We start from the raw sequence: 14,386 nt of genomic DNA on the forward strand, positions 1-14,386 counted from the left end.
CCTTCATCCCCCACCCCCACCAAAAACAAGGCAGGCAATGTAAGATTGAAATTGGAGAAAGAACCAAATCAGAATGTTACAAATCAAAAACATAGTAACAAAAATGAAGGGCTTATTAGTAGACTATACATGGCTAAAGAAATAATTTCAGAGCCTGGGAGACATACAAGCAAAAACTTCCAAAACTTCCAAAATGAAAAACTGAGAAAAAAATATTGAAAAAAAAATAGAACAGAATATTCTCAAACTGGAAGACAGCTGCAAAAGATGGAACATACGCATAATAGGAATACCAGAATAACAAGAAAATAAAACAGAAGAAACATCTGAAAAAACAATGATTGAGAATGTCCCCAAAATTAATGTTAGAGACCAAACCACAGATCCTAGAGACTCAGAGAGGGCTGGCAGAGTTAATCAAGAGGTAAGAGAGCCTGCCTAGCAGGCAGTTCAAACCCAGTGCTGCCAAAAAAAAAGAAAAAGAAAAACCTACAAGAGACCCAGAGAACACAAAGCAGGATACATGCCAAAAGAGAAAAAAAGAAAAATGCATTACACCTAAACATATCATATTTAAGCTATAGAAAACCAAAGATAAAGAAGCTAGAGGGGGAAAACATCTTCCTTACAGAGAAACAAAGGTAAGAATTACATCTGACTTCTCAGATAGAGTACAACGTACAAACAAAAAGATAGTAGAGCCCAACATTTGAAGTGTTGAGAATTTAAAGGAAAAAAAAAAAACCCAACTTTGAATTCTATTCCCAGTAAAATTATCCTCCAAAAATGAAGGAGAAATAAAATTTTCTCTGACAACAAGAATTCAGGAAATGTTGCCAATGGCCCTGCCTTCCAAGAAATTTTAAACTTTTTAGAGAGAAGGAAATTAATAAAGGTAAGAAATTCAGATCTGTATTAAAGAGAGGAAGCACATTAGACAGGGAAAAAATAAAGGTAAAACCTTAAACTTTCTTTTCTGTGCTGGAGATCAAGATGGTGATGGAACCAGGGCCATATGTACTACCACTGAGTTACAGCCCCAGTCTTTGGTTTTTTTGAGACAAGGTCTCACTATGTAGCTCAGGGTGGCTCCCGACTTGCTATGTAGCCCCAACTGGCCTCTAACTCTCAATCCTCCCCTTCCTAAGCCTCCTAAATGCTGGGCTTATAGGCATGAGCTACCATGCTCAGCTTATTTTCTTTCTTCTCTTTTTTTTTATGATACTAGGGTTTGAACTCAGGGTCTTCCATAAGCACTCTACCACTTGAACCACACCCTACTCCTTTTTGCTTTAGTTATCTTTCAGGTAGGTTCTTGCATTTTTTGCCTGGGGCCAGCCTGAGACTATAATCCTGCTACCTATGCCTCCCCATAGCTGGGACCAAGGATGAACACTACCTTGCCTTGCTTGTTTGTTAAGATGGGTTTCTCTCTAACTTTTGCCCAAACTGACCTCAAACCTCAATCCTCCCCATCTTTGCCTTCCAGACATGAACTGCTGAAACCAACCTCCTTATTCTTAACTGGTCTAACATATAATTGTTTGTTAGTAATAATAACAATGTATTAGATTATGTATGTTGATTCATATAATTCATGCATTCATGAATTATTCAGAGGACAATGGTCTGAGGCCAGACCCAGACAAAAAACATGAGGCTCTATCTGAAAATTTTAAAAAGGACTGGGGGCATGGATCAAGTGTTAAAGTGCCTGCCTAACTAGTGTCTAGCCAATATCTACCTAGCAAGAAAAAGGTCCTGAGTTCAATCCACAGAATAACAAATAGAAAAAATTAGTAAGTATAGCAGATAATAATCCAATTACATCAATACATCGGTTTTAATGAAAATGGTCTAAGTGACCAATTAAAAGACAGAAACAGTCATGGTGAACCAAAAACCAAAACCCAACTAAATGTTGTCTACAAGACACTCTTCTATATATTAAAAGGAATTGGACAGAGAAAGATATACCATATAACATTAATCAAAAGGAATTATGAGTAGCTAAATTAATTTCATTCAGAGCAGACTCCAAAGAAGTCCAAAGTTATCAAGTAAAAAATACATTCACTAGGTAATTTCATCTATGCAGGAGGTTGAAACAGAAGGATTGTGACTTCAAAGTCCATTTGAACAATATACCAAGATCTTGACTCAATTAAAAAAAAAAACCAAGTGGATTAGACACTGACAAAAGGGTCAATTCTCCAAGAACACATGATTTAAAACATGAATACACATAATGTAATATACTATAAAAAATACATGAAGCAAAAACTGATAGAACTGTAAGGAAAAAAATCCAGTGTTGTAGTTGGAGACTTCAACATCTCTCTATCAGAAATGAACAGATCTAATAGGGAGAAAATCAGTTGACACCATCTGTCAACTGGACATCTACAGACTACTTCATCCAACAATAGCACCAAACAAATGTAAAAGAACAGAAACCAAACAATGTCTATTCTCAGACCACAGTAGAATTAAACTAGAAATTGGTAACAGAATGATAGCTAGAAAATCACAAAATACTTGGAGATTGAACAACATACTTCCAAATAATACAAAAGTCAAAGGAGAAATTTAAAAATATTTTGAACTAAGTGAACTAAATATATTGAACTAAATGAAAATACACAGGGCTGAGAGTATAACTCTGTAGAAGAACACTTGCCTAACAAGTGCAAGACCCTAAGTTTGATCTGTAGCACTGCAAAAAATGAAAATGAAAATGAAAATACACATCAAAATTTGAAGGATACAGCAAAAACATACATTTACAATATTTTGAGTGTTATATTTGAAAAGAATAAAGACCTAAAATCAATTTTCTAAATTTCAACATTAAGAAACTAGAAAAAAACAGCAAATTAAATCCAATGTAACAGCAGAAACCAATGAAGTTGAAAATAAACAAGCAATACAGAAAATCGATGCAATCAACAGCTGGTTCTTTGAAAATATTAACAAAATCAATAAGCTTCTAGCCAAACTCAGAATAAAAGAAAACTCAAATTACTAATACAAAAATGAAAAGAGGGCTGGGCACCAGTGGCTCATGCCTGTAATCCTAGCTACTCAGGAGTCAGCAATCAGGAGGATCACAGTTCGAAGCCAGCCTGGGCAAAGAGTTACCGAGACCCATCTCAAAAAAGGGCTGGTGGAGTAGCACAAGGTATAGGCCCTAAGTTCAAGCCTCAGTACCACAAAAAAAAGAAAAAGCTTAAAAGAAATAAAAGAGGATGGTACTACAATAAAATACATCCAACATTAAAAGGATAATAAAAGGACATTAAAAGGATAAGGATAATAAGGCCAGGCACGGTGGCCTTAAAACTAACACTCAGGAGGCTCAAACAGGAGGATCGAGAGTTCAAGACCAACTAGATCTACATCAAGAGTTCCAGAGCAGCCTAGGGTACAAAGCAAGACCCTGTCTCAAGAAGGATTGAATTAAAAAAGGGATAATAAAAGAATATTATAAATAACTCTATGTCCACAAATTTGATAACATTGATGAAATAGAACTACCAAAACACAACTGCCAAAACACAAAGGAAAAAAAAAAGATAATAGACTTACATTTATTAAATGAATTTAATCAATAATTAATATCAGAAAAAACAAAATGAAAAAAATAATCTCTCTCCAAAACAACAGATGGAAGCATAGAGAATATATCTTAACTCATTCTATAATACCAGCATTACCCTAGTGCCAAAACCAGACAAAGACAAGAAAACTAGATGCAAAAATCTTCAGCAAAATATTAACAAATCAAATTGAATGATGTATAAAATTATTATACATCAAACCCAAGTAGGATTTATCCTAAGTATTCAAGCTAATTCAACATTTAAAATTAATCACTGCAATCCATCACATCACAAGCTAAAAAAGAAAATTTACATGGTTATACTAATAAATACCGATGGTAGTGCACACCTATAATCCTAGCCACTCAGAAAGCAGAGGAAGAAGGATAACAGATTCAAGGCTCTCCCTGGAAAAGTTAGGGACACCTCAAAACACTACAAAACAAAAGGGTTAGGAGCCTGGGTCATGTGGTAGAGTGTTTGCTCAGCATTCATGAGACACTAGATTCAATCCCCAGCATCACAATTTAAAAAAAAAAAAAAAGACCTCTCAGTAAACTACAAGGGAAACTTCCTCAATTTGTTAAAGAATTACCTACAAACACGTACAACTAACATTTAATGGTAAGAAATTAGAAGCTTTCCCACTAAGATCTTTCCAACAGGCACTAAAAAGTCCTAATTAATGCAATAAGATTAGAAGATGAAATAAAAGGATATAGATTGGGAAAGAAGAAATAGAACTTTCTTTATTAAGATATAACATCATTCCCTATATACAAAATCTGAAAGAATTAACAAAACAACTCCTGCAATTAATAAGCAATTATAAGCAAGGTTGCAAGATACAGAAGTCAATCTTTTTCCTATATGGCAGAATAGTTCATCTCTAAAGGGAGAGATAAACTTGCCCTGAGTTCAATCCCCAGCACCACAAATAATAAGTAATGATAATAATGTAATATTGATAATAACAACAATAATAACAGTAAAACTTCAACACCATCCCTTCATCAGTGGATAGAGCATCCAAACAAAAAAACTGAGAAAGAAACACTGGAGATGAGCTATACTATAGAACAAAACACACTGCAAAATACAAATTCTTCTCATTAGTACATGGAACACAAAACAAATCTCAACAAGTTCAATAAAATCAAAATCACATTAAAAGAGAAAAAAAAACCTTGGGAATTCAACAACATGCTCCTGAGTGACCAAAGAGGCCAATGAAGAAATCCAAAGGGAAATCAGAACTTTTTCTGAAACAAATGAAATTGAAACAAACATAACAAAACCCATAAGACACAACAAAACTAAGTGTTTATAGCAATGAAAAAAAAAGAAGGAAAGAAAGATCTAACATAAACAATTTAACAATGTAATTTAAGGCACTAGAAAAGCAAGAACAAACTAAACCCAAAATTAGTAAAAAGAAATAAATAATAAAAATCAGAGCAGGAATAAAATAAGGATTTAAAAACCAATATAAGTACCAATGAAACAAAGAGTTGGCTTTCTTAAAAAGATAAACAAAACTGACAAACCTTTAGCTAGACTAACCAAGAAAAAAAAAAAGAGAAAGACAAAGATTGTTGGGGATTACTATGCTAAAAAATTTTAAAACCTAGAAAAAACAAATAAACTCACAGACACATATAACCTACCAAAACTGAAACATGAAGACACAAAAACCTATACAAATCAATAACAAGTAACAAGACTGAATCAGTAATAAAAAGTCTCCCAACAAAAATACACCCAGGACCATGTATGGTTTTGCTGCTGAATTTTACCAAACTTTTACAAAATTAACACCAATTCTTCTCCAACTATTCCAAGAAATTAAAACAGAACTCCAAACTCATTCTATAGGGCCAGCATTATCCTGATACCAAAACCAAATAAGGACACACCAACAAAAGTACAGATTAATATCCCTGATGAAGAACTCAAAAATTCTCAATAAAATACTAGCATAACAAATCATGTGTGTGATATCACATGCTTATAATACTAGCTACTTGGAAGGCAAAGACAAGATGATCTCAAGTTTGAAGCCAGTCCAGGAAAGTTAGTGACACCCTATTTCAAAAGCAAAAATACAGACAAAAGGGCCAGGGGTGTGGCTCAAGCAGTAGGGTTTAGTGTGCATGAGATCCTGGGTTCAATTTCCAGTATGGCAAAATAAATAGATAAATAAATAACAATTAAAAGCATAGTAAAGCAAATAAATATAGTAACATACTTGTTTATTATCATTATCAAGGATTATCTACTAAACAAAATGTATGTATTATGTATGCTTTTATGCAACTGGAATGAGGTAGGTTTGTTGATAGCAACATTACACAAATACAAGTAATATACTGCATTACAATATTACAAAGGCTACTTTATAAGGTGACAGGAGTTTTGCAGGTTCATTATATAACTATAGGGCCAACATCATGTATGCAATCCATCACTGACCCAAATGTCATCATACAACATATGATTGTACCATGCCTTCAGCTTAGCTCTACACCAGTATCACCAGTATTTTCTTTATTATTATTATTCTGTGGTACCAAGGTTTAAACTTAAGGCCTTCTGCTTGCTAGGAAAGTGCTATACCACTTAAGCTATGCCTCACATCTCTAGCCTTGTCTGGTTTGAGTTATTTTTCAGATAGGCTCCTCAATCTCTGCCTTCAGGGTAGAAGGGATTACAGGCACACACCACCATGCCTTGCCTTGACATCTTCTATCAATGACATAGCTATATATCTTATTTTTGACTCAATTTTCTGGTGTTCCAAACAGAAGAAAAGGTTGTTCCAAACAGAAGAAGAGGTTGTTCCAAAAATCACACTTTAACTGAAATGTGAAGTAATTACAAATGCCAAGTACATACCTCTTGAACTATGTTACCTTTTAAAAAAAAGTTTTGAGCTTTCAGAAAGCTGTGAACTCAAAGAACTAAGAATCTAGTTACCACATATACAAAGAAATGGTCGAGGCACATACAACATTCAAATCAAAATTAGTTCCAAAAAATGAAGACAATTTCTTTTTCTGTCTCCCCCACTAAATAAATAAAAAACTTGTTACAACTCATAGAACATGAAAGATACTTACATTTCTTTGTCTTTTCTGAAGATCTAGCACAAGTTTCTTTGAGTAGATTACATAAATGCCTTGTAGCATAATTCCTAAAACAAAGGAAAGAGTTTGTCTAAGTATAAACTGATCTGAAAGCAAAATCATATATAAAAGTAATTAAACATTTAGTTGTAACTTTTAAATTTTAAAGAAATTTTTAAAATATATTTTGTATATATCATGTATCACAAATATGAAAAAAAACCAAACTGACTACATTAGCAGATAATTTAGTAAATGCCTCCCTTTAAGTAAAAGTGACAACTCCTTAACAAATCTCCACCCAAGTTCCTATCAAAAATTTTCTAGAAATAGTTCTAGATTTGCCTAAGAAGAATAGTGAGAAGAGAGGCTTAGGTTTTTCATTTACTAATTACCCCAAAAATGTGCTAGATGTCTAACTTTCAAAACAAAAAATAAGGTAACTTTCTAAGAAGGCATTAATTGTGTGAATATTAAGACCACCTGCTATCTTGTTGAAGTTACTAATATATAGTTAGATTTAATTCTCCAACTTTTAATTTTTCTGCAGAAATAAATTATTACACTAGCAACAACAAGAGAATGGAGAATGAGAATCAGCTTGGAAGTAAATCCAGCTCTATTTTGCAAGTGTTACACATAGGGCAATAGTGAAACAGGAGGTAGACAGTACACATAGAGAATTATAGATACAGAATTACCAGGTATCTTTTTTGACAACAAGCAACAATTCTTCCTGATATCTAACATTCTAAAAAGTGAGAAGTTATTAGTCAATGACCACAATGCCAAATCCAGGAACATAGAATGGGTATGTCTTCCTTTTTCCCCAGTACTCAGGTAGAAATTATTATTTATAACACATAGAGAGTGTACAAGAATTTTTGAAAACTATTTTAATAAATTTATAATAAAAATAAATTTGGAAATAACAAGTTTATTAAATTATTACTTACTCTTTTATTAAATCTTTATTTTCTTGAATTTCTTCTTCTAATTTCAAACTTACTTTTTCATTTTCAAACTAATTTAAAAAACAGAACAGTTCATATTTTGGTTAGCAAAATAATTTTGGGTATAATCACTAAGTAGCATTTCTTTACTACATGCTACAGTGGCCTACATGAATTCCTTCTGTACAAAAAAGAACTTTTTTGTCACAGTTTATAGATTTGCCATAATATGCTTCTCACATTCATCAATCTAAAATTTGATTTCTAAAAAAAAAAAATTTTAATGCAATATTACCTCCTTTAATCATTTTGAAGAGATGCTTTATCTCTGCATTTTCCCAACATTTTTTCACACCTCATACTATAAAATCAAAGCTAATGAGTTTCAGAGTTTTATAAATAGCCTATTGTGACACAATGAAAGACATTTCAATAAAATTCAAACTACAATAAATTGCTGTTATTACATCAGTCTTTATCAGAAATCATTTATTATTTCCCTAATCATTTTGCATTGTTTTCAGCAATTTGTCCTGGCTCATTCCTAAAGCTGAACTGCAGCTAGTATCAAGGAAACTTCAAAGGGCCTTGTAGCCAGGTATGGGAGCTCATACTTGTGATACCAGCTACTTGGGAAGCACAGTCACGAAAATCGCAGTCCCAGAGCTGCCCAGGCAAGAATGAAAGACCCTAACTGAAAAATAGCTAAGCTAAAGGGCTGGGGACCAGACTCAAGAAAAGTGCTAGGCCCTGAGTTCAAACCCCAGTATTGCCCCAAAAGAAAACCTATTCTCAAAGTCTCCAGGCTGGTGGAGTGGCTCAAGTGGTAGAGTGCCTGCCTAAAGCACATGCCTAGCAAGCATGAGGCCATGAGTTCGAGCCCTAGTACTGCCAAAAAAAAAAAAGTCTCCAACTCAGAAACAAAATTAACCCAATTTACCTTGAAATAATACTCTGTTTTGCACATTATAATGATATTTACTACATTATAATTAAAATTCATAATTTCATTATACCTGCAGTTCCTGAATGGCTTTTCTCTGTGCTTCAATTATCTTCCTATTTTCTTGCAACTTGTTTTCTTTCTGCTTCAGCTCAGATTCTATACTCACTTTCCACTTTTTGATCTTCTCAGCCTCTTTATACAGTTTTGAATATAGTCTGCTCATCGGCTCTGAATTCTATTAAAATGGATTTTTAAAAAATAACTGTTCAGAATTTTAATATAACCAAGCTATAGGTGCCTATCAAAAATATGCTAATGGTGGCCATTTCTCTCTTAGATTTACGTTTCAACAGCATACTGAAGGCTGAATTAACTTTTAAACTACTAAGGCAGTGTTAGCTACCTCACTAAAGTTATGGGTCACTTGACTAAGTTACACCTTGCTGAATAAAATCAAATGACTAAAATGTACTCAAGAAGTTAGCATATGAAGATAGCATAATTAAGACCACCAAACACCAAAAAAGGTTAGAAAGAGGGTGAGGGTTAAGGGAATATAATAGAGGGGGTAAACTTGTTCCAATTACACTGGTACACATCTATGGTATTATCACAATAAAACACCTCTGTACTACCAATGTGAATTAAAAATGAAAAATAAAAGAATTTTAAATGAAAAAAAAAAAAGTCCACAGTCTAATAAGCATGCATAAAACCTAAGGCAAAAACAGCCCAAAAAACAATGGGAAAATGACAACATACAGTTGTAAAATCTTACATGGAATATGAATCAATTAATGTACTATTATTTAAATGCACTGCTATATATATATATGTGTATATATATATACACATAAATACATGCACATTAAACTCTAGAGCAAATTCTTTTTTAAAAAGAAGCTAGATTTTAATCAATGAGAAAATCTGGGTGGGTAAAAGCTAAAATACATCACTTTCACAAGAAATCTATAAATTTTAACAATGGTCTTCAAACATTTAGATTACAGAAACAGTTGAGGATTAACTTAAAAATTTAAATTTAAAACATAATGACATGAAAGATTATAGTGAACACAAAATATAACTTTGAGCCTATGGTTTTATTTAGATTTCTTGCCTTATTTATACCCATAATGTTGTAAAGGCTAGCGTGTTTTCTTGATGTTTGGTTTTTTGGATTTTTTTTTGTTTTAGTGGGTTTTTTGTTGTTCTTCTGAGGTTTCTGTTTGTTGTTTTTGTAGTGCTGGATCTAAAACAGGGCCTCACATATGCTAGCCAAGAGCTCTACCACTACAGTCCAATCAAACCCTATTCATCTTTTTAAAGCATACTGATTTCTACTTGCTAACAGCATTTTTTATCAAACACATGAATAGGTTCCAAATTTTAAAACTCTGTGACATTATTAACCACAACAAACACATAGCACTGTGGGCCATGGAATTTCCCTTCATTTAAAGGACATCTAGCTGGAGGTTTGGGTTAAGTGGTAGAGCACTTGCCTGGCAACTACAAGGCGCTGAGTACAAAACCCCAGTACTACCAAAAAATAAAGACATCTATATGCCGTAGGTATCATTTTCATTATTAATATCAAATATAGCATGCTCTACAAATTCCTTATACAACAAATCAGCCAAATGTTCAATTTCACTTATTAAAGTATTATTTTATAAAATACTGACTTGATTCTAAGCCTTTTACAAATTGTATCCATTTCCCATCTTCTATTTTTGATTTCTATGGTTTAAAATTAAATTACCTCTAAAGAATTGGATGCTTTTATAATCTAACAAAATATAAAAGCTTAGTGGTTCGGCAACTTTAAAAGGTTTGGAGGGACGGGATGAAGCTCCATGGTAGAGTGCTTGCCTAGCATGTACTAGGCCCTGGGTTCAATCCCCAGCACCACTCCCCAGCTGGTGGAGTGACTCAAGCAATTAAGAGCTCCTGCCTAGCAAGCTTAAAGCCCCGAGTTCAAACCCCAGAGCTGCCAAAAAAAAAAAAAAGTTGACTTTAAAACATTAATATTAATCCTTCAAAAGCTTGAAAAGAAAGTTATGTAAGTAATAAATCATACTACACTTATAAGAAATTTAATATGAATGTAAGCCTCCCACTCCCAACCTTGGGAAGAGGGGAGATGCTCCTTTCTCCTTTTCTTTTTCTCTCAGTTTTGCCCTTTCTAAACTTAAAAAAAAAGAAAGAAAAGAAGAAAAACTTAATACGAATAGGAAATCTGACCTCAAAATCAGAGTCTTTCAGTCCATCCTGATAGTGGCAACTGTCAGAATTATCAACCTAAAAAAATGAATGCTTCTCATAAGAAAATATTCTTGAGAGCTTCCAAATAATAGCAATTAAATATACAAGACTACTAATCCAACAACTAAAGAGCTTTCTGTTCTTTAAATAAGCAATTCAATACCTGAACAGATTATATCTATATACTCTATGCTCAACTGACCTGATCAAGCATGGGCAAAAGACTAAGTTTCTGTAAAGCAGGATCTGCAAGATAAAAAACAGCTAGTATTAAATATGCCAACATTTTGTTTTTATGTTATTATATCTAGGTGAGGATATCAATACTTACACTGTATTTCAGTAAATGACAATATATATAATAAAATGATTCTATGCAAATCAAGAGCAGGTAAAACCAGGCTCTTACCTGAATCAATGTTTTTCCCATTTTTAGAGAGATTAGCCATTGCAAATGGAAAACCAAAATCATCTTCAATACATTTGCTGAAACTCTAGAAATAAAAAGAAGTTCTTAAATATACCATTCCATAACACCTTGAAATATAGCAGTTAATGCACAAATATGTATCTACATAGTGACTTAAAAGAAGCCTCTGTAACTGTAAATCCTTTGATGCACACAGCTTTTTTTTTTCACATCTAAATTTTTTTATTAGCATATATGAGTTGTATGGGGGGAGTCATTGTGACATTTTGGCATATGCTTACAATATACACTGATTAGGTTCACCCCCACATGTACAGTTTTTAAAATATCAAAAGCTGCCAGGTGTCGGTGGCCCACGCCTGTAATCCTAGCTACTCAGAAGGCAGCAATCAGGAGGAAACATGATTCAAAGCCAGCCCTGACAAATAGTTTCTGAGACCCTATCTTGAAAATACCCAGCACAAAAAGGGTTGGTGGAGTGGCTCAAGCAGTAGAGTGCCTGGCTAGCAAGGGTGGAGCCCCAAGTTCAAATCCCAAGTTCAACAAAAAAAAAATATCAAATGCTTTTGCAATGCAAAGCAAAATTTTAATTAGGTATTTTCACTAGTAAAATTAACCTAAACTATAAATTACTTATCACAAGCTTTGTAGATATTTAAGAATATTAGTAATTAGTAGAATATTAATAGTTTCCTTCAATTTCATTATGATCTTCATCTCAATCAAATTGAGAATTGTCTTCATTGAACACATTTTTGGTTGGTTTTGGGGGTATTTTGTGGGGAGAGAGGGCCTTTGGCTTTTTGAGATAGAGTTTAGCCTAGGTAGCCTCAGTTGGACTGGAACCCAAGATCCTCCTACCACAGTTTCCCCAGTACTGGGTTTACAGGCATGTGCTACCAACCTACCTTTGAGTGCCATGTTGATGTATCTTGGAGATAGCATCCATAACAAATTTTCTACAGCATATAAAATTAATTACTTGCATCGTTCTATATCTAGCACCACATGAGAAAGTTTTTAAATAATTGAGCAATATTAAAAGCTTTGTTTCACCTGAGAAACTCAAAGACTCCTCCACTTCTAAGACAATTTTATTATATAAGTGGATTTCTCTATCCTGTCCACCAGGAAGTTCAGAACAAAATTTGAAGCTCAGTCACACCAATTATAATTCCATCTGTCTAATTTTCCTTGGAAATTTCCCTAATTTATGTTTTCCTACTTCATCGTTCAGGTCTTATATGTGCATCTTATCACTTAAGAGGAAGGATTTAAATAAGCAAATTCTGCTATGCAGGCAGAGTTCTACAGCAACAATGATTATTTCTTTTAAACGGATGATGCCTACAGATAAAGCTCATTCCTTTAAAGGAATCCAGCCAAAATCCTTGGGGGCGTGGCTTAAGGACTAGCTGTTGGGGCTTGGTTTATTGCTAGAGGGCTGGGGGCGTGGCTTAAGAGCTACACCACCACCACCACCCCCCCCCCCCCCCCCCCCCCCCCCCCCCCCCGCCCAACCAACTAGTGCGAGGCCCAGTTCAAACGCCACACCACCTAAAGAAAAAGTGTTTAGGTAAACTAGATGACGTTTACTCTGTTTCTGAAAGTGAAGCACAGTCAGATTTAGACTCCTACGCAAATTTACCTTGAAGAAATTAGCATCTCCTGCCGAAGTCTGGGGCTTCACGGCAGACACTTGACTGCTGCTGAATCTTGGTGGTACAAACAATTTAAAAGGCTTGTGCTTTTCCATTTTCTCCCTGCAAAGACCTACTGCCCCGGGGAGGAGGCAAGCGTTACATTACTTGGTTAGTGCAGTGTTTTTTTTTTTGTTTTTTTTTTTTTATAAAAAGGTGAGACTTCGTCAATGGTGACGCTCACCACCCACCACTCCCAGCCAGCCGGTCCCCCAACCGCTACTGGCCACGAGGGGGGAAACCCTCGAAGCAGGCTTCATGACAGCCCGAAAGGCCAGCCCGGCCTCCTCTCGCGCGGCTCTAGGTTCCATCACCGGGAAAGGAACCCGGCATACCTGCCCCTACCTTTGTAGAACTAGCGAGAGACCGTGGGCCGCGCCCGCGTGGACCGCCCTCTGTGAGGACAGCGGAAAGAACCGCGAGCTTCGGCCTCCGAACCTCGGGAAAGGCGGCCGCTGGGCAGAAAGAGAGGAGCCGCTGGCGGTTTAACGGTTAAATAACCGTCCACGGGGTCTCCTGTCCGGGCGCTCAGGGCCACGTCTCGCGAGACTGCTCTTCTCGCGGGAACTTCCCTTCTCCCGGCATTCTAGTTCTCCCTCAAGTTGGAGTTCTGTAAGTTTCTCCTGTTGTCGAAGAATGCTGGGAAAGAATAGATGCGTCGAGAGTGAAAAAAAAAAAAAATCCATTGTTGCCTCCTTAGAACCGACAGTCTTGCAAAGAATGATGGTCCCTTGTAATCATTCAAAGGTGACGTCCTGAGGACTTAGGGAAAGTGGCACTGAAGGCGGCTTAGAGAGTCAGGGGAGGCTTCACGGGTGTTTTTGTTACTGCTTCAGTCAAGAGAAGAGTGAAATGGAGCTTTCCTGGCTGGGAGAAGGTGGGCAAAGGCGCTGGGGTCGTGACCTTCCTAGGATTCCAAGAAGTGTGGCGTGGGTGTGTGAAGACCAAGTACGGAAAACGCCAGAAATGAAACTGGGAATGGACAGCGGAGATCCTCTTAAACGCATTTCGGTCTTAGACTTTAGGGACCGGGGTCCTGAGGAATTTCGAGCAGAAACGTGGGCGGGGGGCATAGTTGGGTTCAGCAGAAAATCTGTAGTGTCAGGAATACTCTAGGCTTATGAGCTGAGCCTGGAGGTTGGGAGGAGGGTTCAATAACCTTGGTAAGACGTGAGGAGCTGAGCTGTGTGTGCGGGACATTGGAGATGAGGTGTCGGCTGGAAAAGATACTTCGAAGTAAATTAATGGTGTTTTGGTAGAAGTGAGAGAGAAGTCAAAGATGACTGCCTGCTTTCAGACTTGGGTAATTAGATATGTCATCAGGGGGCTGAGTACCTAGGCATACGTGACCGAAATACCTGA

At 35.7% G+C, this 14,386-nt stretch overlaps 1 protein-coding gene across 8 annotated transcripts in view; it reads right to left on the reverse strand.

Annotated features, from left to right (window-relative positions):
* Positions 1 to 13,506, reverse strand: part of Sycp1 (synaptonemal complex protein 1) — a 105,429-nt gene extending 91,923 nt beyond the window's left edge. For 6 of the 8 annotated variants that reach the window (XM_074050694.1, XM_074050695.1, XM_074050693.1 and 3 more), the window contains exons 1-8: positions 13,370 to 13,495; positions 12,973 to 13,100; positions 11,304 to 11,388; positions 11,097 to 11,140; positions 10,874 to 10,930; positions 8,697 to 8,861; positions 7,684 to 7,751; positions 6,722 to 6,795 (exon numbers count right to left, since the gene is read on the reverse strand). In XM_074050694.1, coding sequence (XP_073906795.1) covers positions 6,722 to 6,795; positions 7,684 to 7,751; positions 8,697 to 8,861; positions 10,874 to 10,930; positions 11,097 to 11,140; positions 11,304 to 11,388; positions 12,973 to 13,080 — 601 coding nt within the window. In that variant the 5' untranslated portion in view covers positions 13,081 to 13,100; positions 13,370 to 13,495. Of the gene's footprint in view, positions 1 to 6,721; positions 6,796 to 7,683; positions 7,752 to 8,696; positions 8,862 to 10,873; positions 10,931 to 11,096; positions 11,141 to 11,303; positions 11,389 to 12,972; positions 13,101 to 13,369 lie in introns of all 8 variants that reach the window. The other 2 variants (XM_074050690.1, XM_074050691.1) reach the window with 2 other exon arrangements.
* Between the last annotated feature and the right edge of the window lie 880 nt (positions 13,507 to 14,386).

Source organism: Castor canadensis, chromosome 12 (assembly GCF_047511655.1).
Source record: "Castor canadensis chromosome 12, mCasCan1.hap1v2, whole genome shotgun sequence".
In the NCBI taxonomy this organism is placed as follows: domain Eukaryota; kingdom Metazoa; phylum Chordata; class Mammalia; order Rodentia; family Castoridae; genus Castor; species Castor canadensis.